Genomic DNA, 26,064 nt, shown 5'->3' on the forward strand with positions numbered 1-26,064 from the left:
GCTTAGGAGTTAGGGTTAGTGTTAGAATTAGGGTAAGTGGTTATGGTAAGGGGTTAGGGAAAATAGGATATTGAATAGAAATATATTTTAGGGCCTCCCGAGGGTAGAATAACGTGTGTGTGTGTGTGTGCCTTTGTATGTGTATGCTCCAAATTACCTGTCTGGGCGTAAAGAGGCAATTAGTGTATCCAAGAATGGAAAATACACCACCCCGATACACATACATACACACTCACACCGTCGGAAGTCGCAGGGCCAGAGCGCCTCACCATGCACTGGGAAGTCTAATTATAGAGGGATGTACCCCCCTCTCCCCTCCCTCTCTTTCCCCACTCTCCTCGTTTTTTCTCCCTTCCCTCTCTCCATCCGGTGGCCTGCTGCTTCAGAAACACATTAAAATACTCTCTGTGGCTTAATTAGCAGTCTGGAAAACAAGAGCTGCATTCTTGGCCTACTTTGACACACCCGCTAGACACACACATACACACATACACACACACACCCGCTAGACACACACACACACACACACACACACACCACGCTAGACACACACACACACACACACACACACATACACACACACACATACTGGTGGAAGATGGCGCCGACAGACATGGCAGCTCTGCATCTAGCTCCGTAGCAACATTGCAGTATTTTGTTTTTTTGGTGTGTTATTTCTTACACTATTAGCCCTGAATGTTTTTTACAAGCATTTCGCTACACCCGCAATAACATCTGCTAAATATGTGTATGTGACCAATAAGATTTGATTTGGTGTGGCCTTATCTTTGACCAGTAGGAGGCAGTAGTAGACTGTTGGTCAGAAAAGCAATGTTGTGTTGAAATGAGTAGAGTTCTGTTTGATGTGTAGCTGATTTATTGACAGAAATGCTAATTTGGAGTATATTTATGACTCCCTTGTGCTCCCAACTTACTGGTCTTATACACAGTCGGGTACACACCCATATAGACACACACAAAGTCACATGCTCACACACACTGTCTTTAGGGGAGAACTAGACCAGTGTGACAGCTATGATACAACATATTAGTTATGATAGAACTAACAGACCTGTATGTGTGTGTGTGTGTGTGTGTGTGTGTGTGCACGCATTCACCCTAAGTGTGTATCCCTTCTTGTTACAGTGGTGGTATCAGGAGTGTAGTTGCTTCCTGTCCAGCTAGGTGAACGGAAGCCATAAAGTTGGGGAACATTTATTGCTCTCCTTCTCAGCACCTGGTTTACATAATCCCCCCCCCTCAAGATATTGGTAAGCATTGTTCTAGGCTAGCTACATGTTAACCATAATTAAACATACTGCAGTATATTGTTAGCATTGGGGAGCTTGACACAAAGATGGCGAACAAATGCATATAGTTAATTCAGGCCATTTACCTTTACAAAAAAGGTCAGTTCCGGTCTACTTAACAGGGTGTCTCTCCCATAGACACCAATTTAATAGCAACTGGGAATGTTCTACTTAGGTCACTGACTTTCATTAAACCAGAAATAAACCGTGAGTGGGGTGTCTCACTTCCTCTTCCATCTCTGCTTGACATACTTTATTATTACAATTATTTTTGTACTTTTATTTTAACAGGAAAAACCTAGGTCTCTTTTTCAAATGTGCCCTGTATTTAAAGTTTTTCTCAGTTTTTCACAATTCCTGACATTTAATCAGAGTAAAAATTCCCTGTCTTAGGTCAGTTAGGATCACCACTTTATTTTAAGAATGTGACATGTCAGAATAATAGAATCATGAAATACATCCACAGGTATACCTCCAATTGACTCAAATGATGTCAATTAGCATATCAGAAGCTTCTAAAGCCATGACATAATTTTCTGGAATTTTCCAAGCTGTTTAAAGGCACAGTCAATTTAGTGTATGTACACTTCTGATCCACTGCAATTATGATACAGTGAATTATAAGTGAGATAATCTTTCTGTAAACGATTTTTGGAAAAATTACTTGTGTGATTTAAAAAGTAGATGTCCTCACCGACTTACCAAAACTATAGTTTGTTAACAAGAAATTTGTGGAACCGGCCGCGACCGGGAGGTCCGTGGGGCGACGCACAATTGGCATAGCGTCGTCCGGGTTAGGGAGGGCTTGGCCGGTAGCGATATCCTTGTCTCATCGCGCACCAGCAACTCCTGTGGTTGGCCGGGCGCAGTTCACGCCAACCAAGGTTGCCAGGTGCACAGTGTTTCCTCCGACACATTGGTGTTGCTGGCTTCCGGGTTGGATGCGCGCTGTGTTAAGAAGCAGTTGGGTTGGGTTGTGTATTGGAGGACGCATGACTTTCAACCTTCATCTCTCCCGAGCCCGTACAGGAGTTGTAGCGATGAGACAAGATTGTAGCTACTAACAATTGGATACCACAAAATTGGGGAGAAAAAGGGGGTAAAATAAAAAATATATATTTTTTAAATTGATTTTTTTTTGGTGGAGTGGTTGAAAACGAGTTTAATTACTCCAACCTAAAGTGTATGGAAACTTCCGACTTCAACTGTACGTATGCTAGCTAAATGCTAACCATACTGAAACATTTACATTTTAGTAATTTATCAGACACTCTTATACAGAGCGACTTACAGGAGCAATTAGGGTTCAGTGTCTGTTGTATGCTAGCTACATGCTAACCATACTGAAACATCAAATCAAATGTAATTAGTCACAAGTGCCGAATATAACAGGTGAAAACCTTAGAGTGAAATGCTTACTTACCAGCCCTGAACCAACAATGCAGTTTATATAAATATGGATAACAATAAGAAATAAAACTAACAAGTAATTAAAGAGCAAAATAACAATAGCGAGACTATATATGGGGGGTACCGGTACAGAGTCAATGTGAGTCAATGGCACCGGTTAGTTGAGGTAATATGTACATAGAGTTGAGAGAGTAGAGTAGAGTTATTAAAGTGACTATGCATAGATAATAAAAGAGAGATCAGCAGCATAAAAGAGAGAGGGGGGTGGAATGCAAATAGTCTGGGTAGCCATTTGATTAGATGTTCAGGAGTCCTATGGTTTGGGGGTAGAAGCTGTTTAGAAGCATCTTGGACCTAGACTTGGTGCTCCGGTACCGCTTGCCGTGCAGTTGCAGAGAGAAGAGTTTATGACTGGGGTGGCTGGAGTCTTTGAAAATGTTTAGGGCTTTCCTCCACTGCCTGATATAGAGGTTCTGGATGGCAGAAAGCTTGGCCCCAGTGATGTACTGGGCCATTCGCACTACCCTCTGTAGTGCCTTGCGTTCGGAGGCCGAGCAGTTGGTAGTTTGTTGGTGATGTGGACCGCAAGGAACTTGAAGCTCTCAACCTGCTCCACTGCAGCCCCGTTGATGAGAATGGGGGCGTGCTAGGCCCTCTTTTTCCTGTAGTCCACAATCATCTCCTTTGTCTTGATCATGTTGAGGGAGAGGTTGTGTTCCTGGCACCACACGGCCAGGTCTCTGACCTCCTCCCTATTGCCTGTCTCGCCATTGTCGGTGATCAGGCCTACCACTGTTGTGTCATCGGCAAACTTAATGATGATGTTGGAGTCGTGCCTGGCTGTACAGTCATGAGTGAACAGGGAGTACAGGAGGGGACTGAGCATGCACCCAAGGTGCCCCTGTGTTGAGGATCAGTGTGGCGAATGTGTTGTTACCTACCCTTACCACCTGGGGGCGGCTTGTCAGGAAGTCCAGGATCCGGTTGCAGAGGGAGGTGTTTAGTCTCAGGGTCCTTAGCTTAGTAAGCTTTGAGGGCGCTATGGTGTTGAACGCTGAGCTGTAGTCAATGAATAGCATTCTCACATAGGTGTTACTTTTGTCCAGGTAGGAAAGGGCAGTGTGGAGTGCAATAGAGATTGCATCATCTGCGGATCTATTGGGGCGGTATGCAAATTGGAGTGGGTCTAGCATTTCTGGGATAATGGTCTTGATGTGAGCCATGATCAGCCTTTAAAAACACTTCATGGCTACAGACGTGAGTGCTACGGGTTAGTAGTCATTTAGGCAGGTTAACTTTGTGTTCTTGGGCACAGGCACTATGGTGGTCTGCTTAAAACATGTTGGTATTACAGACTCGGACAGGGAGAGGTTGAAAATTTCAGTGAAGACACTCCCCAGTTGGTCAGCGCATGTTTGCAGTACACGTTCTGGTAATCCGTCTGGCCCTGCGGCCTTGTGAATGTTGACCTGTTTTAAGGTCTTTACTCACATTGGCTGCGGAGAGCGTGATCACACAGTCTTCCGGAACAGCTGGTGCTCTCATGCATGTTTCAGTGTTATTTGTCTCGAAACGAGCATAGAAGTAGTTTAGCTTGTCTGGTAGGCTCGTGTCACTGGGCAGCTCTTGGCTGTGCTTCCCTTCGTAGTTTGTAATGGTTTGCTAACCCTGCCACATCTGACGAGCATCAGAGCCAGTGCAGTATGATTTGAACTTAGTCCTGTATTGAAGCTTTGCCAATTTGATGGTTTGTCAGAGGGCATAGCGGGATTTCTTATAAGCCTCCGGGATAGAGTCCCGCTCCTTGAAAGCGTCAGCACTAGCCTTTAGCTCAGTGCGGATGTTGCCTGTAATCCATGGCTTCTGGTTGGGGTATGTACGTACAGTCACTGTGGGGACAACATAATCAATCCACTTGTTGATGAAGCCAATGACTGATGTGGTGTACACCTCAATGCCGTCGGAAGAATCCCGGAACATATTCCAGTCTGTGCTAGCAAAACAGTCCTGTAGCTTAGCGTCTGTTTCATCTGACCATGTTTTTTTATTGATCTAGTCACTGGTGCTTCCTGTTTAATTTTTTTTGCTTGTAAGCAGGAATCCGGAGGATAAAATTATTGTCAGATTTGCCAAATGGAGGGCAAGGGAGAGCTTTGTATGCGTCTCTGTGTGTGGTGTAAAGACGGCCCAGATTATTTTATTTCCCCCCCTTTGGTTGCACATTTAACATGTTGATATAAATGTATTAAAACAGATTTAAGTTTCCCTGCATTAAAGTCCCCAGCTACTAATAGCACTCCCTCTGGGTGGGTGTTTTCTTGTTTGCTTATGGCGGAATACAGCTCATTCAATGCTGTCTTAGTGCCAGCCTCTGATTGTGGTGGTATGTAGACAGTTAAACTCTCTAGGTAGATAGTGTGGTCTACAGCTTTTCATGAGATACTCTACCTCAGGCGAGCAATAGCTTGAGACTTCCTTAGATATCGTGCACCAGCTGTTATTTACAAAAATGCATAGTCCGCCCGCCCCTTGTCTTACCAGATGCCGAGGTTCCTGCCGGTACAGCGTATAACCAGCCAGCAGTATGTTGATGGTGTCGTTGTTCAGCCACGACTCTGTGAAGCATAAGATATTACCGTTTTGAATGTCCCTTTGGTAGTTTAATCTTGCGCGTAGGTCATCGATTTTATTCTCCAAAGATTGCACGTTTGCTAGCAAAATGGAGGGAATTGGGGGTTTATTCGATCGCCTACGAATTCTCAGAAGGCAGCCTGCCCTTTGGCCCCTTTTTCTCCGCCTCCTCGTCACGCAAATGACGGGGATATGGGCCTGTTCCCGAGAAAGCAGTATATCGTTCGCGTCGGCCTCGTCAAGACTCTTTAATGGAAAAGTCGGATTCTACCAGTCCATAGTGAGTAATCGCAGTCTTGATGTCCAGAAGTTATTTTCGGTCTTAAGAGACGGTAGCGGCAACATTATATACCAAATAAGTAACATGTATGTGGTTGGCACTGGGGAGCTCAGTGTTTCCTCTGCAGTCATTTTATCTGTGGCACTGTGCCACGGCAAAAATCTTTGGCACCATGGCATAAAAATATGTAACTTGAAAAAATATTTCTGTTGAAGCGTACTTTGAAGATGCAAGAACAGTCCACATTTGACTTTTCCTCTGCAAACAAAATAAGTGATGAATAGAAAAATCTGACTACCCCATATTAGACAAGTTTATATATTTACCTAGTAGGCTTTGTGTTGTGTGTTCTACAGCCAGGTCATGTGTGATACAAGTCGGTATTCGATGTCCATCCATGTCCGAGGACATCGGGAGATGATGTTGAAACCAGCCACTTGAGGCAACAGTGAGCGCTGTTACCTTCAAGTAGGTTTCGGTTTTCCTAGAGTGTTGTGGATGGGTGTAAGCATCTGCCTCTTCCAAAGTTTGCAAGTTCGAATCCAGCAATAGAAAGTTGGTTTTCAGATATTTGTTTTAAGCCTATCCCAAACATTAACCCTTACCTTAACCATTCGAGTTAATGCCTAACCTTAAAACACTTTGAAATTTGATGTTTGAGAAACATGGATGAACGTCTGAAATCTGACAAGACTGTGAGAGCTAGTTGGTGTTCTATGAGAGATAAATATTCCTCTTGAGGCGCATTCAAGTTATGAGTGCAATCGGGAGGGAAACCTGCAGTCTGACAAGTCAATGCACAACAATTCTTGTAATCGCAGGGAAAGCAGCAGTTTTAAATGCCTTTGTTAAAATGGGGGGAATCCAAGCTTTCCGTTCCTACTTAATTTATTTCTCAACTCCTAAACTGCACATTTTCAACCCAGACATTTTAGCAGTGGAATGGTTAAGCAAGTTACCGCAATACACCGTGAGTGTATATAGTGTATATAGGAGAGTGGGGCTAAATACAACACGGATCAATTGTAGGTAATTAGTAACTTGCCTGGTAGTTAGTAAAAGGCCACCCTACCTCAATATTTTTTGGTTATGTAAAAGATTGTGATGAGAATTATGACATTTTTAGAATGGTGGCAACCAGGGAAAATCAAATAAAATGTTGTTTGTCACATGCGCCGAATACAGAGCTTACTTAAATTCCCTTAACCAACAATGCAGTTCAAGAAATAGAGTTAAGAAATGTTTGTTTTTTTAAAATTTGGAGTACATTTGTGTGGGGGTGGGGTATGGTGACATTAAATGGTTTCTGTGAGAAGTAAAGGCGGGGCGTGTTACCCCCAGTGGCGGTTTACCCTAAGTTACCCCAACAGTTAAGTCTACATTATATTCACTGTGTTTGCGCACATTTTTTGGGACATATAATTCATCAATAGGATGCTAACAATACTGAACAAGAATATAAACGCAACCTGTAAAGTGTTGGTTTCATGAGCTGAAATAAAAGATCCCAGAAATGTTCCATACACACAAAAAGCTTATTTCTCTCAAATTTTATGCACAATTTGTTTACATCCCTGTTAGTGAGCATTTCTCCTTTGTCAAAATAATCCATCCACCTGACAGGTGTGGCATATCAAGAAGCTGATTAAACAGCATGATCATTACACAGGTGCACCTTGTACTGGAGACAATAAAAGGTCATTATAAAATATGCAGTTTTGTCACACAACACAATGACACAGATGTCTCAAGTTTTGAGGGAGCGTGCAATTGGCATGCTGACTGCGGGAATGTCCACCAGAGCTGTTGCCAGAAAATTGAATGATAATTTCTCTACCATAAGTCTCCTCCAGTGTTGTTTTTGAGAATTTGGCAGTACGCCAACTGGCCTCACAATTGCAAACCATGTGTAACCACATCTGGCTTCTTCACCTGCGGGATCGTCTGAGAACAGCCACCCGGACAGCTGATGAAACTGACAAGTATTTATGTCTGTAGGAAAGCCCTTTTGTGGGGAAAAACTCATTCTCATTGGCTGGGCCTGGCTTTTTGTCCTTTTAAAAGGTCACCTTCAGTCCTCTCTCTGAGACTGTATGTAGTCTAAGTTAAGTGTTCTGGTTTCTGGATCTAGGTAGAATGATTGAAGTACGTCAGTAAAAAGCTAATTAAGACCACCTCAGTGGACCACCTCATGTGTGTGAGGGAGAGAGGAAATGCAAGATAGAATGCATTCATTCTCAATTATGAGGTGTGAAAGTCTGAAGCCAAAGTGCTACTAAGGCCAAGACCAAACACACACACACACGGAGGCTGTTAAATATGGCACAGAGATATTTTAGCTCTGGTCTGTAATGGCTTTGGATGTAATACATCTGCGAGCCATTATACCATAATTACATACACACATTCATTACTTCTGTGCCTTATAGCAAACAGGATGTATGTTTTGAAATATCCTTCTTTCACTCTGTCCTTTAGGTTAGTATTGTGGAGTAACTACAGTGTTGTTGATCCATCCACAGTTATCTCCTGTCACAGCCATTAAACTCTATAACTGTTTAAAAACACCATTGGCTTTATGGTGAAATCCCTGAGTGGTTTCCTTTCTCTCCGGGATCTAATTTAGTAAGGGTGCCTGTATATTTGTAGTCACTGGGTGTATTGATACGCCATCCAAAGTGTATTATTAATAACTGACCATGCTCAAATGCACAATGTCTGTTCTTTTTTGTTTTTCTTGCCCATCTACCAATTGGTGCCCTTCTTTGCGAACATGAGGAAAATCTCCCTGGTCTTTGTAGTTGAATCTGTGCTTGGAATTCACTGCTTAATTTAGGGACCATACAGATTAGGTGTGGGGTACAGAGATGGGGTAGTCAATTAAAAATCATGTTAAACACTGTTATTGTGAGTCAATGCAACTTGTGTGATTAATTAGGTGCATTTGTACTCCTGACCTTATGTAGGCTTGCCATAACAAGATATTTGAATACTTATTGACTCAAAAGATTTCAGCTTTACATTTTTTATAAATTTGTAAACATTTCTAAAAACATTCCATTTTGACATTATGGTGTATAGTTTTTATTTTTTATTTTTTATTTCACCTTTTATTTAACCAGGTAGGCTAGTTGAGAACAAGTTCCCATTTGCAACTGCGACCTGGCCAAGATATATCATAGCAATTCGATACAAACAACATCACAGAGTTACACATGGAGTAAAACAAACATACAGTCAATAATACAGTAGAACAAAAGAAAACAAAAAGTCTATATACAGTGAGTGCAAATGAGGTAAGTTAAGGGAGTTAAGGCAATGAATAATAAGTAATTACAATATAGCAATTAAACACAGGAATGGTAGATGTGCAGAAGATGAATGTGCAAGTAGAGATACTGGGGTGCAAAATAAATAAATACAGTATGGGGATGAGGTAGGTAGATAGATGGGCTGTTTACAGATGGGCTATGTACAGGTGCAGTGATCTGTGAGCTGCTCTGACAGCTGGTGCTTAAAGCTAGTGAGGGAGATATGAGTCTCCAGCTTCAGAGATTTTTGCAGTTCGTTCCAGTCATTGGCAGCAGAGAACTGGAAGGAAAGACGACCAAAGGAGGAATTGGCTTTGGGGGTGACCAGTGAGCTATACCTGCTGGAGCACGTGCTACAAGTGGGTGCTGCTGTCGTGACCAGTGAGCTGAGATAAGGCGGGGCTTTACCTAGCAGGGTCTTGTAGATAACCTGTAGCCAGTGGGTTTGGCGACGAGTACGAAGCGAGGGCCAACCAACGAGCGCGTACAGGTCGCAATGGTGGGTAGTGTATGGGGCTTTGGTGACTAAACGGATTGGACTGTGATAGGCTGCATCCAATTTGTTGAGTAGAGTGTTGGAGGCTATTTTATAGATGACATCACCGAAGTCGAGGATCGGTAGGATGGTCAGGTTTACGAGGGTATATTTGGCACCATGAGTGAAGGATGCTTTGTTGCGAAATAGGAAGCCAATTCTAGATTTAACTTTGGATTGGAGATGTTTGATGTGAGTCTGGAAGGAGAGTTTACAGTCTAACCAAACACCTAGGTATTTGTAGTTGTCCACATATTCTAAGTCAGAGCCGTCTAGAGTTGTGATGCTGGACGGGCGAGCAGGTGCAGGCAGTGATCGGTTGAATAGCATGTATTTAGTTTTACTTGGGTTTAAGAGCAGTTGGAGGCCACGGAAGGAGAGTTGTATAGTGTGTAGATCAGTTGGTGTGGTGTGTAGATCTTATTGTGTGTAGATCAGTGACACAAAATTGAAATGTAAACCAGCACAAGAATTTGTATTACCCAAAACAGTTACAAGCCATACAAAAATAAAAATCATCCAATAAATATTTAAAATGGGCGACAGGGGGACAAGAGTCTTAAGTTGAAGTTTAGTCTGCAGGCTATTCCATAGGCAAGGAGCGTAACAGGAAAAGGCAGCCATACCCAACTCTGTGGAAATCACATGGGCCTCAAGTGTAATCCATGCTTGAGACCTGGTTTTACGAATTATAATTCTATTATTGATGAATGATGATAAATAAGAAGGTAGCTTATTCAGAAGTGCTTTATAGACAAACACGAGAGCATGTTGTTCTCGTCTCACGGACAGCGAAGTCCAACCCACATTTTGATATAAAACACAGTGGTGAGTTCTGTAGCTAGCACCCGTAATAAACCCCTAATAAACATGAGTGCGCAATGATAAGTAGCATCCAGCCATTTAAGTGTTGATGCCGTAGCATGCATGTAGATAATATCCCCATAATCTATAACAGATAGAAAAGTAGCTTGCACAATTTGCCTTCTATTTGTAGAGGACAAACATGTCCTGTTTCTATAGAGGAAGCCTAGCATGATTTTTAGCCGAATGTTCCTCTGGCTATGGAAACCTTATACATATCTAGCAGTGATATTTCCAGTTTCTCCCTCACCCAGAATAATTATTTGTCATTAGTAAATGCACAGAAGTTGGGAATTGATTGAGACATTTTCTTATTTAATTTGGGACTATTTCTCACAGTAGAAGAAAAGGTGCATCTCTGTGTCTACGTCCCCAGTCATACAATGACTACATAGACACTTTTGGGTTGCCATTATGTCTACCTTTTTTCTATATCCAACTGACACTGAGTCTGTATTTGGTCTTTTCTGTAACAATCTGATTGATTTGTGTGTTTGGATAATACGGTTATTTAGTGTTTTTAACAGCTGACATATGGGACTATTTTCAGTTTTCAGCTCTTGGGTTTCTGTACAGCTCTTTGTGACATTGGCTGATGTAAAAAGGGCTTCATAAATACATTTGATTGATTAAAATGGTGCCAAAATGTAAGTGTCCTTTTCTTTATATTAAAACCTCACTAGGGTATGTGGGACGCTAGCGTCACACCTGGCCAACATCCAGTGAAATTGCAGAGCGCCAAATTCAAATGCAGAAATACTCATTATAAAAATTCAGAAAACATAGGTTTAAAGATGAACTTCTTGTGAATCCAACCACGATGTCAGATTTCAAAAAGGCTTTACTGCGAAAACATACCTTACGATTATTTGAGAACATCGCCCAGCAGACATATCATTACAAACAGTAACCAGCCAAGTAGAAGAGTGACACAAGTCAGAAATAGAGATACAATTAATCACTTACCTTTGATGATCTTCATATGGTTGCACTCAGAAGACATTCATTTACTCAATAAATGTTTGTTTTGTTCGATAAAGTCTCTTTATATCCAAAAACTTCTGTTTTGTTTGTGTGTTTTCTTCAGTAATCCACAGGCTCAAATGCAGTCACAACAGGCAGACAAAAAAAATCAAAATTGTATCCGTAAAGCTCATAGAAACATGTCAAACGATGTTTATATTCAAGCCTCAGGTTGTTTTTAGCCTAAATAATCGATAATATTTCAACCGGACAATAACGTTGTCAATATAAAAGGTAAACAAGAAAGCCACTCTCTCGGTTGTGCGCATGAAAAAGCTCTGTGACACTGCAGGGTCTACTCATTCAGACTGCTCTTACTCCCTCATTTTTCAGAATACAAGCCTGAAACCATTTCTAAAGACTGTTGACATCTAGAGGAAGGCATAGGAACTGCAATTTGAGTCCCAAGTCAATGGTTACTGTAATGGCATTGAATAGAAAACTACAACAAACAAAAAAATCCTACTTCCTGGATGGATATTTCTCAGGTTTTTGCCTGCCAAATCATTTCTGTTATACTCACAGACACACGTTAGAGTGTTTTCTATCCAAATCTACCAATTATATGCATATCCTATCTTCTGGGCCTGAGTAGCAGGCAGTTTAATTTGGGCACGCTTTTCATCCAAAATTCCGAATGCTGTCCCCTACCCTAGAGAAGTTTTAACAATTAAAGGGAATCTTCTGAGTTCCACTCATTATTTAGGGTATTTGGGATAATTCTGAAGAATTCTGTATGTAGATTTTCTATTGGGTTTTTTAATGCTTATAAGCGTAATTCCAGGTTGGACCCAAAACCTTGCCTCCGTAAACTGCAATTGGTAAAATTACACTTGAATATTTAGCACCAGATTTGGATAGGAATATTTATTTTTAAAATATATATTTTTATGGAGTACAATGCTTTGCAGGTTTTTTCTTTTGAGTGAATTCACTCCCAGACCAAATCCACCAGAGGCACTGATTTTTAGTCCCAGGTAGTTGTACCATTTGTGCATGTTCAACCATTTCCTAATTTGAAGGAGTATCTGTTGCATTGATTCCTGATAGAAAATCGCAGCTTTGGTTTTCTGAAAGTTAAAGGTGATTGCCCAGTTGATGCTCCATTCCTAAAGAATGTTAAGTTGTTCCTGTTGACCTTACTCTGTTGGTGACAGTAGGACAAGGTCATCTGCATAGCGCAGGAATCTAACCTCATCTTTAAGGGTGTGTGCAACAACAATGCTAATTGGTTGACGTAAACTTTGAACAGGTTTGGACTTCGAGTGCACCCTTGTCTCACCCCCATCCTTGTGCAAAAAACATTGTTATTTTATTGTAAAGTTTAATACTACATGTGTTGTTTGAGTAAATAGATTTTATGATGTCATATACTTTGCCCCCAATGCCGCTTGATCCATCATGCCATATGGAACCAAAAAGCATTCTTAAAATCAACAAAACATGCAAATCCTTTTTTTTCTTTCGCTCTCTCATACACACACAATAACATATACATGTATGGAGACACATGTAGACTGTAATGATACTCAGTAACACAATACATTCTAAAAGTTCAACATATGTCTTAGTATATGCACAGTAGCACGGTAGCACGGTAGCACAGTATGTTTGACTCCTGATAAGTGTACATCAGATACATGTAAAGTCAAGCATGTACACTACACTGCCTAGTTGTGTAGAAGATCAATTTTAATGATCTCCGTATGTATGTAAGGTAGGCCAAGTAAATTAGGCTGTACACATTCACCACAAGCTATTGCATTGCATATGTATTCATCATTTGACTGTATTTCTACAATGTAGTGCAATGTCACCCTGTTGACCACATGGTGGCAGTGCTACTATGCAGTTGTGACTCAGCACACATTCAACACACACACACACACACACTGAGTTAGCAGGGGGGCTTTTGAAGTTTGGGCTGGTGGCCTCAGGCAGTGGAAGCTCCCTGCTGCAATGTTACTGAGTTGGCAAATAGGCTGGAAAAAGTGTGCGTGTGTGTGTAATTATATAGTATATCCATCAACCTCCCCTCCCCTGACAGGCAGTGTACAAACAGTAGCACCATGCTACAGAGAGGGCTATGTAACCAAGAACACTTAATGAAACCAGGGGTTGTAAATTAGATACCCTCTGCTACCATGGACAGAATATAGGCTTTCTTTACTAATACTCCACACACAACACTGGAACAGAGAGACTAGTGTGAGTATCTTACAGTATCAATCAGACATGCATTTGCACACACACCCATATCACCTTACTGCATACTGATTTCCTCCACAAATCAAGTCATAAACCCCATATACAAGCACTTTCAGTCAAAACCGGTGTACTGTACTGGATGTTTGCTACCATTTTACCTCCCCTTGCACATCGGATTTACTATGCATATACATACTGAAAGATTTCAAGACTCCGACGCCATTTCCATATTCATGATCTACAGTGCTTTCCGAAAGTGTTCATACCCCTTGACTTATTCCACATTTTGTTGTGTTACAGCCCAAATTCCAAATGGATAAAATAAAAATAAAACATTTTTCTCACTCATCGACACACAATACCCCACAGTGACAAAGTGAAAACATGTTTTTATACATTTTTTGGCACGTTTATTGAGAATGAAATACAAAATATCTTGTTTACATACAGTACCAGTCAAGAATGAGACACACCACCTTTCTTTATTTTTACAATTTTTTACATTGTAGAATAATAGTGAAGACATCAAAACTATGAAATAACACTTGTGGAGTCACGTAGTAACCAAAAAAGTGTTAGACAAATCTAAATATATTTTATATTTGAGATTCTTCAAAGTAGCCACCCTTTGCCTTGATGACCGCTTTGAAATCTCTTGGCATTCTCTCAACCAGCTTCACCGGGAATGCTTTTCCAACAGTCTTGAAGGAGTTCCCACATTTTCTGAGCACTTGTTGGCTGCTTTTCCTTGCCTCCAACTCATCCCAAACCATCTCAATTGGGTTGAGGTCAGGTGATTGTGGAGGCCAGATCATCTGATGCAGCACTCCATCACTCTCCTTCTTGGTCAAATAGCCCCTACACAACCTGGAGGTGTTTTGGGTCATTGTCCTGTTGAAAAACAAATGATAGTCCCACTAAGCGCAAACCAGATGGGATGGTGTATCGCTGCAGAATGCTATGGTGGCCATGCTGGTTCAGTGTGCCTTGAATTCTAAGTAAATCACCTATAGTGCCACCAGCAAAGCACTCCCACACAATCGCACCACCTTCTCCATGCTTCACGGTGGGAACCACACATGCGGAGTTCATCCGTTCACCTATTCTGCATCTCACAAGGACACGGCGGTTGGAACAAAAAATCTCAGATTTGGACTCATCAGACCAAAGGACAGATTTCCACCGGTCTAATGTCCAATGCTCGTGTTTCTTGGCCCAAGCAAGTCTCTTCTTATTATTGGTGTCCTTTAGTAGTGGTTTCTTTGCAGCAATTTGACCATGAAGGCCTGATTCATGCACTCCTCTGAACAGTTGATGTTGAGCTGTCTGTAACTTGAACTCTGAAACATTTATTTGGTCTGCAATTTCTGAGGCTGGTAAGTCTAATGAACTTATCCTCTGCAGCAGAGGTAACTCTGGCTCTTAATTTCCTGTGGCGGTCCTCATGAGAGCCAGTTTCATCATGGCGCTTGATGGTTTTTGTGACTGCACTTGAAGAAACTTTCAAAGTTCTTGAAATTTTCCGGATTGACTGACCTTTATGTATTAAAGTAATGATGGACTGTCGTTTCTCTTTCTTATTTGAGCTGTTCTTGCCATAATATGGACTTGGTCTTTTACCAAATAGGGCGATCTTCTCTATACCACCCCTACCATGTCACAACACAACTGATCAGCTGAAATGCATTAAGAAATTCCACAAATTAACTTTTAACAAGGCATACCTGTTAATTGAAATGCATTCCAGGTGACTACCTCATTAAGCTAGTTGAGAGAATGCCAAGAGTGTGCAAGGCTGTCATCAAGGCAAAGGGTGGCTACTTTGAAGAATCTCAAATATAAAATATATTTTGATTGGTTTAACACGTTTTTGCATACTACATGATTCCATGTGTGTTATTTCATAGTTTTGATGTCTTCACTATTATTCTACAATGTAGAAAATAGTAAAAATAAAGAAAAACCCTTTAATGAGTAGGTGTGTCTGAACTTTTGACTGGTACTGTAAGTATTCACACCTCTTTGCTATGACACTCCAAATCGAGCTCCGGTGCATCTTATTCCCTTTGATCATCCTTGAGATGTCACTACAACTTGATTGGAGTCCACCTGTGGCCAATTCAATTGTTTGGACATGATTTAGAAAGAAACACAACAGTCTATAGAAGGTACCACAGTGCATGTCAGAGCAGAAACTACCATGAAGTCCAAGGAACTGTCCGTAGATCTCTGAGAAGTGTGATGAGGCCTATATCTGGGTCAAGGGGATAAAACCATTTCTAGAGTGTTGAATGTTTCTAAGAGCACAGTGTTCTCTATCATTGAGAAATTGAAAAAATATGGAACTACCCAGACTCTGCCTAGAGCTGGCTGTCAGACCAAACTGAACAACCGGGCAGAAGGTGGTGCCCAAGAACCCAGTGGCCAGACGGAAGCAACTCCGGAGAAAAAGGCACATGACCGCACACCTGGAATTTGCAAAAAATGCATTTGGAAGACTCTTAGAGCATAAGGCAAAATATTCTCTGGTCTGATGAGACAGAAATGTAACTATTTGTCCTGAATGCAAAGCACTTTCTGGAGAACCAGGCACAGCTCATCACCTGTCTAATACCATCCCTACCGTGATGTATGGTGGTGGCAGTATCATTCTATGGGGATGCTTTTCATCAGCAGGGACTGTGGGACTGGTAAGCATAGATGGATCAATGAATGGAGTCAAATACAGGCAAGTCCTTGATGAGAACCTCCAGAGTGCAAACGACTTTAGACTGGGGTGAAGATTTACATTCCAACAGGACAATGACCCAAAGCATACGCTGGAATGGCGTCAGAATAAGAAAGTGAAAGTCATTGAGTGGCCCAGCCAAGGCCCAGACTTGAATCCCGTTGAAAATCTGTGGAAAGACTGTTCACCGCCTTTCCCCATCTAACTTAACCTTTCTAGGGCGGGCAGAATAATCTGCCATTTTGGAGTCAACAGAAGTTAGAAACAACACCATATATATTCACTTACCTTTGATGATCTGTCAGAAGGCACTCCCAGGAATCCCAGTTTGACAATAAATGACTGATTTGTTCCATAAAGTCCATTTATGTCCAAATAGCCACTTGTTGTTAGCGTGTTCAGCCCAGTAATCCATCTTCATGAGGCGCAGGCACTTCGTCCAGACAAAAACTCGAAAAGTTCCGTTACAGTCCTTTAGAAACATGTCAAACGATGTATGGAATCGATCTTTAGGATGTTTTTAATATAAAACATCAATAATGTTCCAACCGGAGAATTCCTTTGTCTGAAGAAAAGCACTGGAACGAGAGGTAACTCTGTCGGGAGCGCACGTCATGAGACCAAGGCACTCTGCCAGACCACTGACTCAGAGGTCTCATGAGCCTCTCCTTTATAGTAGAATCCTCATTCAAGTTTCTAAAGACGGTTAACATCTAGTGGAAGCCGTAGGAGGTGCAACTTTATCCATATCTCAATGTGTATTCAGTAGGCCAAGCTTTGAAAAACTACAAACCTCAGATGTCCCACTTCCTGGTTGGATTTTTCTCAGGTTTTCACCTGCCATATGAGTTCTGTTATACTCACAGACATCATTCAAACAGTTTTAGAAACTTCGGAGTGTTTTCTATACAATACTAATAATAATATGCATACATTAGCATCTGGGACAGCGTAGGAGGCAGTTCACTCTGGGCACACTATTCATCCAAAAAGTGAAAATGCTGCCCCCTATCCCAAAATTAACAGAGTTTGGGAAAATCTGCAGGGAAGAATGGGTGAAAATCCTCAAATCCAGATGTGCAAAGCTGATAGACATACCCAAGACAAGTCTATGCTGATACAGACATACCCAAGACAAGTCGATGCTGATACAGACATACCCAAGACAAGTCGATGCTGATACAGACATACCCAAGACAAGTCTACGCTGTAATCACCGCCGAAGGTGCTTCTACAAAGTATTGCATCAGGGGTGTGAATACTTATGTAAATGAGATATTTCTGTTTTTCATTTTTCAATAAAGTTTTTTTTGTTAATATTGGGTATTGTGTGTAGATGGGTGAGAGACATAATTTAATCCATTTTGAATTCCGTCTGTAACACACCAAAATGTCTAAGTCAGGGTGTGAGTACTTTCTGAAGGCACTAAATATCCATATGATCTATCTAGATTTATTATACAGTAACTAAATATCCTACTCTTTCCTTCTCTCTCTCTCTCTCGATCTCTTAGACACAGATCCTCGCGTTCTGGAGAAACAGGAGCAACAACAGCCCACTTACCTGGCCCTGAGCTACATCAACAGGTAACATACACACAGGGCAGTGTTGCTACACACAGGGCAGTGTTGCTACACACAGGGCAGTGTTGCTACACACAGGGCAGTGTTGCTACACACAGGGCAGTGTTGCTACACTGATGGAGCAGTCTCGACAAAGACGAGCATACGGGGACAGAAGTGGCAGTCATTTGAAATTTGATTCGATCAACATTCCTGGCTTCAGTTCTACCACATCCTTGGTTTTCTCCAGGCTGTTGGTTTGAAAAACATGATTCTGTCTAGTAGCAAATCTGATACGACTTCTTCTTCTAGGGCCTGTATCAGACTTGTTTGACCATTGTTTTGCAGTTGTGTGGTGATAGTCCAATTGCCCTGAGTGTGTTATGGTGCTGTTTGTGTTTTTGTGACCGTGCTGGCGTGACTGTGAGTGTGTCTTGTTTGTGTTTGGATGACTGATCCCTTCCCAGAGAAACAGTGTTGTCATTAGAAGCACCGAAAACCACAGAAGAAGCGAAACGCTCTCTCTACACAGTTACAGCCTAGCCAAACACAGAAATGAGAATGAGATGTGTGTTTATCCCAAAGCTTCATGTCCAATCTCACACCTCTTAAATCAGACTGTGTGTGATTTAGGGATTTGACGAATGTACAAATATTCCTAACTTTTAAACTGCCAATGAGGTGAATTCACAATCCTGTATAAGTTCTGCATATGACAGCTATGGGGCAATGCATTTCAATCTACCGCAGTGATGGGTACCTACCTTTTTATTTCACCTTTATTTAACCAGGTAAGCAAGTTGAGAACAAGTTCTCATTTACAACTGCGACCTGGCCAAGATAAAGCAAAGCAGTTTGACACATACAACAACACAGAGTTACACATGGAGTAAAACAAACACAGTCAATAATACAGTAGAAACAAGTCTATATACGATGTGAGAAAATGAGGTGAGATAAGGGAGGTAAAGGCCATGGTGGCAAAGTAAATACAATATAACAAGTAAAACACTGGAATGGTAGATTTGCAGTGGAAGAATTCCGTCTGTGCAAAGTAAGAAATATAAATAATGGGGTGCAAAGGAGCTAAATAAATACAGTAGGGAAAGAGGTAGTTGTTTGGGCTAAATTATAGATGGGCTATGTACAGGTGCAGTAATCTGTGAGCTGCTCTGACAGCTGGTGCTTAAAGCTATTGAGGGAGATAAGTTTCCAGTTTCAGAGGTTTTGTAGTTCGTTCCAGTCATTGGCAACAGAGAACTGGAAGGAGCGGTGGCCAAAGGAGGAATTGGTTTTGGGGTGACCAGAGAGATATACCTGCTGGAGCGCGTGCTACAGGTGGCTAATGCTATGGTGACCAGCGAGCTGAGATAAGGGGGGACTTTACCTAGCAGGGTCTTGTAGATGACCTGGAGCCAGTGGGTTTGGTGACGAGTATGAAGCGAGGGCCAACCAACGAGAGCGTACAGGTCGCAATGGTGGGTAGTGTATGGGGCTTTGGTGACAAAACGGATGGCACTGTGATAGACTGCATCCAATTTGTTGAGTAGGGTATTGGAGGCTATTTTGTAAATTACATCGCCAAAGTCGAGGATTGGTAGGATGGTCAGTTTTACAAGGGTATGTTTGGCAGCATGAGTGAAGGATGCTTTGTTGTGAAATAGGAGGCCAATTCTAGATTTAACTTTGGATTGGAGATGTTTGATGTGGGTCTGGAAGGAGAGTTTACAGTCTAACCAGACACCTAGGTATTTGTAGTTGTCCACGTATTCTAAGTCAGAGCCGTCCAGAGCAGTGATGTTGGACAGGCTGGCAGGTGCAGGCAGCGATCGGTTGAAGAGCATGCATTTAGTTTTACTTGTATTTAAGAGCAATTGGAGGCCATGGAAGGAGAGTTGTATGGCATTGAAGCTTGCCTGTAGGGTTGTTAACACAGTGTCCAAAGAAGGGCCAGAAGTATACAGAATGGTGTCGTCTGCGTAGAGGGGGATCAGAGACTCACCAGCAGCAAGAGCGACATCATTGATGAATACAGACAAGAGAGTCGGTCCAAGAATTGAACCCTGTGGCACCCCCATAGAGACTGCCAGAGGTCCGGACAACAGACCCTCCGATTTGACACACTGAACTCTATCAGAGAAGGAGTTGGTGAAGCAGGCAAGGCAATCATTTGAGAAACCAAGGCTGTCGAGTCTGCCGATGAGGATGTGGGGATTGACAGAGTCGAAAGTCTTGGCCAGATCAATGAATACGGCTGCACAGTAATGTTTCTTATCGATGGCGGTTAAGATATCGTTTAGGACCTTGAGCGTGGCTGAGGTGCACCCATGACCAGCTCTGAAACCAGATTGCATAGCAGAGAGGGTATGGTGAGATTCGAAATGGTTTGTTGGCTTGGCTTTCGAAGACCTTAGAAAGGCAGGGTAGGATAGATGTACAGTGGGGCAAAAAAGTATTTAGTCAGCCACCAATTGTGCAAGTTCTCCCACTTAAAAAGATGAGAGAGGCCTGTAATTTATCATAGGTACACTTCAACTATGACAGACAAAATGAGAAAAAAAATCCAGAAAATCACATTGTAGGATTTTTTTATGAATTTATTTGCAAATTATGGTGGAAAATAAGTATTTGGTCACCTACAAACAAGCAAGATTTCTGGCTCTCACAGACCTGTAACTTCTTCTTTAGGAGGCTCCTCTGTCCTCCACTCCTCTGTCCTACTCTGCGTTTCACAAAGACACAGTAGTTGGAGCCAAAAATCTCAGATTTGGACTCATCAGACCAAAGGACAGATTTCCACTGGTCTAATGTCCAGTGCTCGTGCTTCTTGGCCCAAGCAAGTCTCTTCTACTTATTGGTGTCCTTTTAATAGTTGTTTCTTAGCAGCAATTCAACCACGAAGGCCTGATTCATGCAGTCTCCTCTGAACAGTTGATAATGAGATCTGTGAGTTGCAATCTGAGTAATTACTGCACTTGAAGAAACTTTCAAAGTTCTTGAAATTCTTGACATTTTCTGGATTGACTGACCTTCATGTTTTAAAGTAACGACGGGCTGTCGTTTCCCTTTGCTTATTTTGAGCTGTTCTTGCCATAATATGGACTTGGTCTTTTACCAAATAAGGCTATGTCACAACACAGCTGATTGGCTCAGGCACATAATCCACATCCACAACTTAACTTTTAACAAGGCACACCTGTTAATTGAAATGCATTCCAGGTGATTAAGTCATGAAGCTAGTAGAGAGAATGCCAAGAGTGTGCAAGGCTGTCATCAAGGCAAAGGGTGGCTACTTTGAAGAATCTCAAATATGAAATATATTTTGATTTGTTTAACACATTTTTGGTTACTACATGATTCCATACATGTTATTTCATAGTTTTAATGTCTTCACTATTATTCTACAATGTAGAAAATAGCTAAAATAAAGAAAAACCCTTGAATGAGTAGGTGTGTCCAAACTTTTGGCTGGTACTGTATGCCAGACCCCAGTAAAATGAGCTGTTTTCATTGGCATCGGCTAATCCTAATACATCCTAATAAATCAAATCAAGTCCCAACGAACCATCAAACAGGCAAAGCATCAACACAGGACTATGATTGAATCCTACAACACTGGCTCTCAATCCTACAACATTGACTCTGACGCTCGTTGGATGTGGTAGGGCTTGCAAACTATTACTGATTACAAAGGAAAACCTAGCCGCGAGCTGTCCAGTGACGCAAGCCTACCAGACGAGCTAAATGCCTTCTATGCTCACTTTGAGGCAAGTACACATGCGACTGTACTGACATTTTCAACCTCTCACTGACGGAGTCTGTAATACCTACATGTTTCAAGCAGACCACAATAGTCCCTGTGCCCAAGAACGCCCAGGTAACCTACCCAAATGACTACCGCCCCGTAGCACTCATGTCTGTAGCCATGAAGTGCTTTTGAAAGGCTGGTCATGGCTCACAACACCACAATCCCAGAAACCCTAGACCCAATACAATTCACATACTGCCCCAACAGATCCACAGGTGATGCAATCACCGTTGCACTCTACATTGCCCATTCCCACCTGGACAAAAGGAACACCTACGTGAGAATGCTGTTGACTACAGCTCAGCGTTCAACACCATAGTGCCCTCAAAGCTCATCACTAAGACAAGGACCCTGGGACTGAACACCTCCCTCTGCAACTAGATGGTGGACTTCCTGACGGGCTGCCCCCAGGTGGTAAGGGTAGGCAACAACACACGCCTCCCCCTTTTTCCTCCTAACATAACGATGGTCATTATGGCCAAACAGTTCTATTTTTGTTTCATCAGACGAGGACATTTCTCCAAAAAGTACGATCTTTGTCCCCATGTGCAGTTGCAAACCGTTGCCTGGCTTTTTTATGGCGGTTTTATAGCAGTGGCTTCTTGCTTGCTGAGAGACCTTTCAGGTTATTTCGATATAGGACTCGTTTTACTGTGGATATAGATACGTACCTGTTTCCTCCTGCATCTTCACAAGGTCCTTTGCTGTTGTTCTGGGATTGATTTGCACTTTTCGCACCAAAGTACGTTCATCTCTAGGAGACAGAACGCGTCTCCTTCCTGAGCTGAATGACTGCTGCGCTGTCCCATGGTGTTTATACTTGCGTACTATTGTTTGTACAGATGAACGTGGTACCTTCAGGCGTTTGGAAGGATGAACCAGAATTGTGGAGGTCTACAATTTTTTGGGCTGATTTCTTTAGATTTTCCCATGATGTCAAGCAAAGAGGCACTGAGTTTGAAGTTAGGCCTTGAAATGCATCCATAGGTACAACTTCAATTGACACAAATGACGTCAATGAGCCTATCAGAAGCTTCTACAGCCATGACATAATTTTTTGGAATTCTCCAAGCTGTTTAAAGGCACAGTCAAGTTTGTATGTAAACTTCTGACCCACTGGAATTGTGACACAGTGAATTATAAGTTCAATAATCGATCTGTAAACAATTGTTGTAAAAATGACTAGAGTCCTGCACAAAGTAGATGTCCTGACCCACTGGCCAAAACTATAGTTTGTTAACACGAAATTTGTGGAGTGGTTGAAAACGAGTTTTAATGACTCCACCCTAAGTGTATGTAAACTTCCGACTACAACTGAATGTAAGACGACAGTTGATGATAATGTTGTATTATTGGATATAATGTATTTGTATGTGTATTGTGACTGTGTAATTGTCCTTAGCTGTCCTGGGACTACGGCTGCAAATGAGCTTTTGGATAACTCCGTCATATTTACATGGATGTTGCGTTATTGTAATATTGCTGTTGATTAATATTGTAATATTATTATTGTAATATTGCTGTTGCATTGTCCTCTATAAATAAATAAATACATTTGTATTGACCTGCTTTTTTAAGCTGCTGCTCCTCGCTGTTTATTATTTATCCATAGTCACCCCTACCTACATGTACATATTATCTCGACTAACCTGTAACCCCGCACATTGACTCGGGACTGGTACCCCGTGTAAATAGCCTCGTTATCGTTATTTTATTGTGTTACATTAGTCTTACTTTAGTTGAATTCTTTTCTTAAATATTTTCATACTTAAAAAATATTATGGGCTTGTAAGTAACATTTCACTATAAGGTTGTATTCGGTGCATTTGACAAATAAAATGTGATTTGATTCCTGTTTCAGCATGACAATGCCCCTGTGCACAAAGCGAGGTCCATACAGAAATGGTTTTTCGAGATCGGTGTGGAAGAAATTGACTGGCCTGCACAGAGCCCTGACCTCAACCACATCAAACACCTTTGGGATGAATTTGAAGGCCAACAGCGAGCCAGCCCTAATCGCCAACATCAGTGCTTGACTTCACTAACGCTCTTGTGGCTGAATGGCTGAAGTCCTTGCAGCACTTTCCTCCTTCAGGGCTGTCACAGTTTTTCGACATGGCTTCTTGTAGCTTGGTTCTAGATATGCCGTTAGGGCATTCAATCTGATATCCTCTACCAATGACAATGGCTGCATATCAATCATTTCTGTAGTCAGCGCTGTGATTTTCACTTCGTCCCTTATCGCACTGCTGCCAGCAGCAGGTTGGGTCTCACCGGGCTTTCCTTTCAGCATTGTACCTGTACTGCCATCCACTGTATCTCAATTCCACCTCGCAAAGTTTGCATTTCATCACCTTCTCATGTCATTTGTCAAAGTATTGCCATACAGTACAGTTCGAAGCTGTCGCAACCCTGTCTCACCATTAGATGTGCGGAGTGGCAAATCATTTGAAAGAGCGCTTAGCCATGTCCTTACAGCATTGTTGCATTAGGTATTTGGTGAATTTACATTTTTGCCTTTATGATCATGATTGGAACCTGTTAATGGTAGATTTGAGATTACTGCACTGTGATTTTAATTGGTCAGTTTTTTTTCTCTAAAAGTTAACAATCCCAAATTGGTTTAAACGTCACAGCCCCAGTGTGGGTGGAGGAGTGGCACAGCCCCAGTGTGGGTGGAGGAGTGGCACAGCCCCAGTGTGGGTGGAGGAGTGGCGCAGCCCCAGTGTGGGTGGAGGAGTGGCGCAGCCCCAGTGTGGGGGTGGAGTGTGGGTGGAGGAGTGGCGCAGCCCCAGTGTGGGTGGAGGAGTGGCGCAGCCCCAGTGTGGGTGGAGGAGTGGTGCAGCCCCAGTGTGGGTGGAGGAGTGGGTGGCGCAGCCCCAGTGTGGGTGGAGGAGTGGCGCAGCCCCAGTGTGGGTGGAGGAGTGGGCGCAGCCCCAGCCCCAGTGTGGGTGGGTGGAGGAGTGGTGCAGCCCCAGTGTGGGTGGAGGAGTGGCGCAGCCCCAGTGTGGGTGGAGGAGTGGCACAGCCCCAGTGTGGGTGGAGGAGTGGCGCAGCCCCAGTGTGGGTGGAGGAGTGGTGAGAGAAAAGAAAGCCAGAAGAGAGGGAGATAAATAATACTCATTGTTTCAATAGTGTGTGTGTGTGTAACCTGTAATGTTTGTGTCCAGGTTTATGACGGACGCGGCACGTCGGGAGCAGGAGACCCTGAAGAAGAAGGCCACACCCAAACTTTCCCTGTCAATCACAGGTGGCGTATCTCGGAACAGCGTGGCCACACCTCCACGGCACAGCAATGGCAACCTGACTCCCCCCGTGACTCCTCCCATCACACCCTCCTCCTCCTTCCGTAGCAGCACGCCCACAGGTAAGCAAAAGTGGAGATTTTGGATGTGTTGCCTTTTGCCTCTTGTAGTCCTGTGTGGCTCACTGGGTAGAATGTGGCGATTGCAAATGCAGGATTGTGGTTTTGCTTACTGCTGGGTTCCACGCACTACTGTAAGTCACTTTGGATAAAAGCATCTGCCTCTAGTGTTCTAGACTGAAGGTCAAAGAAACCAAGGTTACTCACGTAACCAGGGACTATGCTAGTCACTCAATGGACATCCTTTCGCCTGGCGGCAGGATGAGCCGAGACGTTAATATCAGAGTAATTCCGTGCCGTGTGTGACGCGCGTGCCCCCCCTATAAACACCCAGCGTAGCATGACGTCCTCTGTTCTTCCCTCGGCTACGCAGGTGAGTGAGTAGTGGATGTAGCGGTCGTTGTGTGTCGAGGATACTCCATTCTGGGTGAAGATAACTCCTCCCAGGAGTGCTCTGCAGTGTTTTGTCATCATTGTTTTATTACAGGGTGACACCTTGCTACGAAGTAGGGTGAACGGGTTGGGCCAACCTGTTCACGGCACGAGGCTTAGTTGTCTTGTCTGCCGGTTAGCCTCCCAGCTAATTGCGTTATCTGTTGCTTGTTAGCTTCAGCTGGATGCTAGCCTCTTCTCTCTGGAGTTCGAGTCTGGGTACCGCGCCTTCCCAGGCTAGGGGAGACACTCTAGCTAAACACCGAGTCACACCTTGACGTCCAAACTTCGCATACTATCTTACTGGCTCGAGAAACAGCTGTTGCCAGAGTGAGATTCAGAGGATGTGCGCCTCACTAATCTCGCCAGAGTTAGCCAGTCTGTTCTCATGACCTCTCCTCACACCTAGTCTGACACGGTCAGTTGAGTTGGGCTCCTCACATCCATACCTTTGGGGGATTGTGAGTGGAATTTCTCCAATATATTCTGATATCCGTAGAATGTGGTGTTATACAGATTATCTCGTCTATAAGACATATCTGTATTTCTGCTTCTGTCTAGACGGGGAGAATATCATCCACGCCATACTACTGCGAT

The 26,064-nt window shown here is 42.7% G+C and overlaps 1 protein-coding gene across 1 annotated transcript in view; it reads left to right on the plus strand.

Moving 5' to 3' along the window:
• The window catches only part of LOC112234306 (juxtaposed with another zinc finger protein 1), a 40,929-nt gene that overhangs the window by 11,647 nt on the left and 3,218 nt on the right, over window positions 1-26,064 (plus strand). The window contains exons 2-3 of the mRNA XM_024402372.2: window positions 17,815-17,887; window positions 24,842-25,038. Of these exons, the coding sequence (XP_024258140.2) occupies window positions 17,815-17,887; window positions 24,842-25,038 (270 nt within the window). The remainder of the gene's footprint in view (window positions 1-17,814; window positions 17,888-24,841; window positions 25,039-26,064) is intronic.

This window comes from Oncorhynchus tshawytscha, linkage group LG31 (assembly GCF_018296145.1).
Source record: "Oncorhynchus tshawytscha isolate Ot180627B linkage group LG31, Otsh_v2.0, whole genome shotgun sequence".
In the NCBI taxonomy this organism is placed as follows: domain Eukaryota; kingdom Metazoa; phylum Chordata; class Actinopteri; order Salmoniformes; family Salmonidae; genus Oncorhynchus; species Oncorhynchus tshawytscha.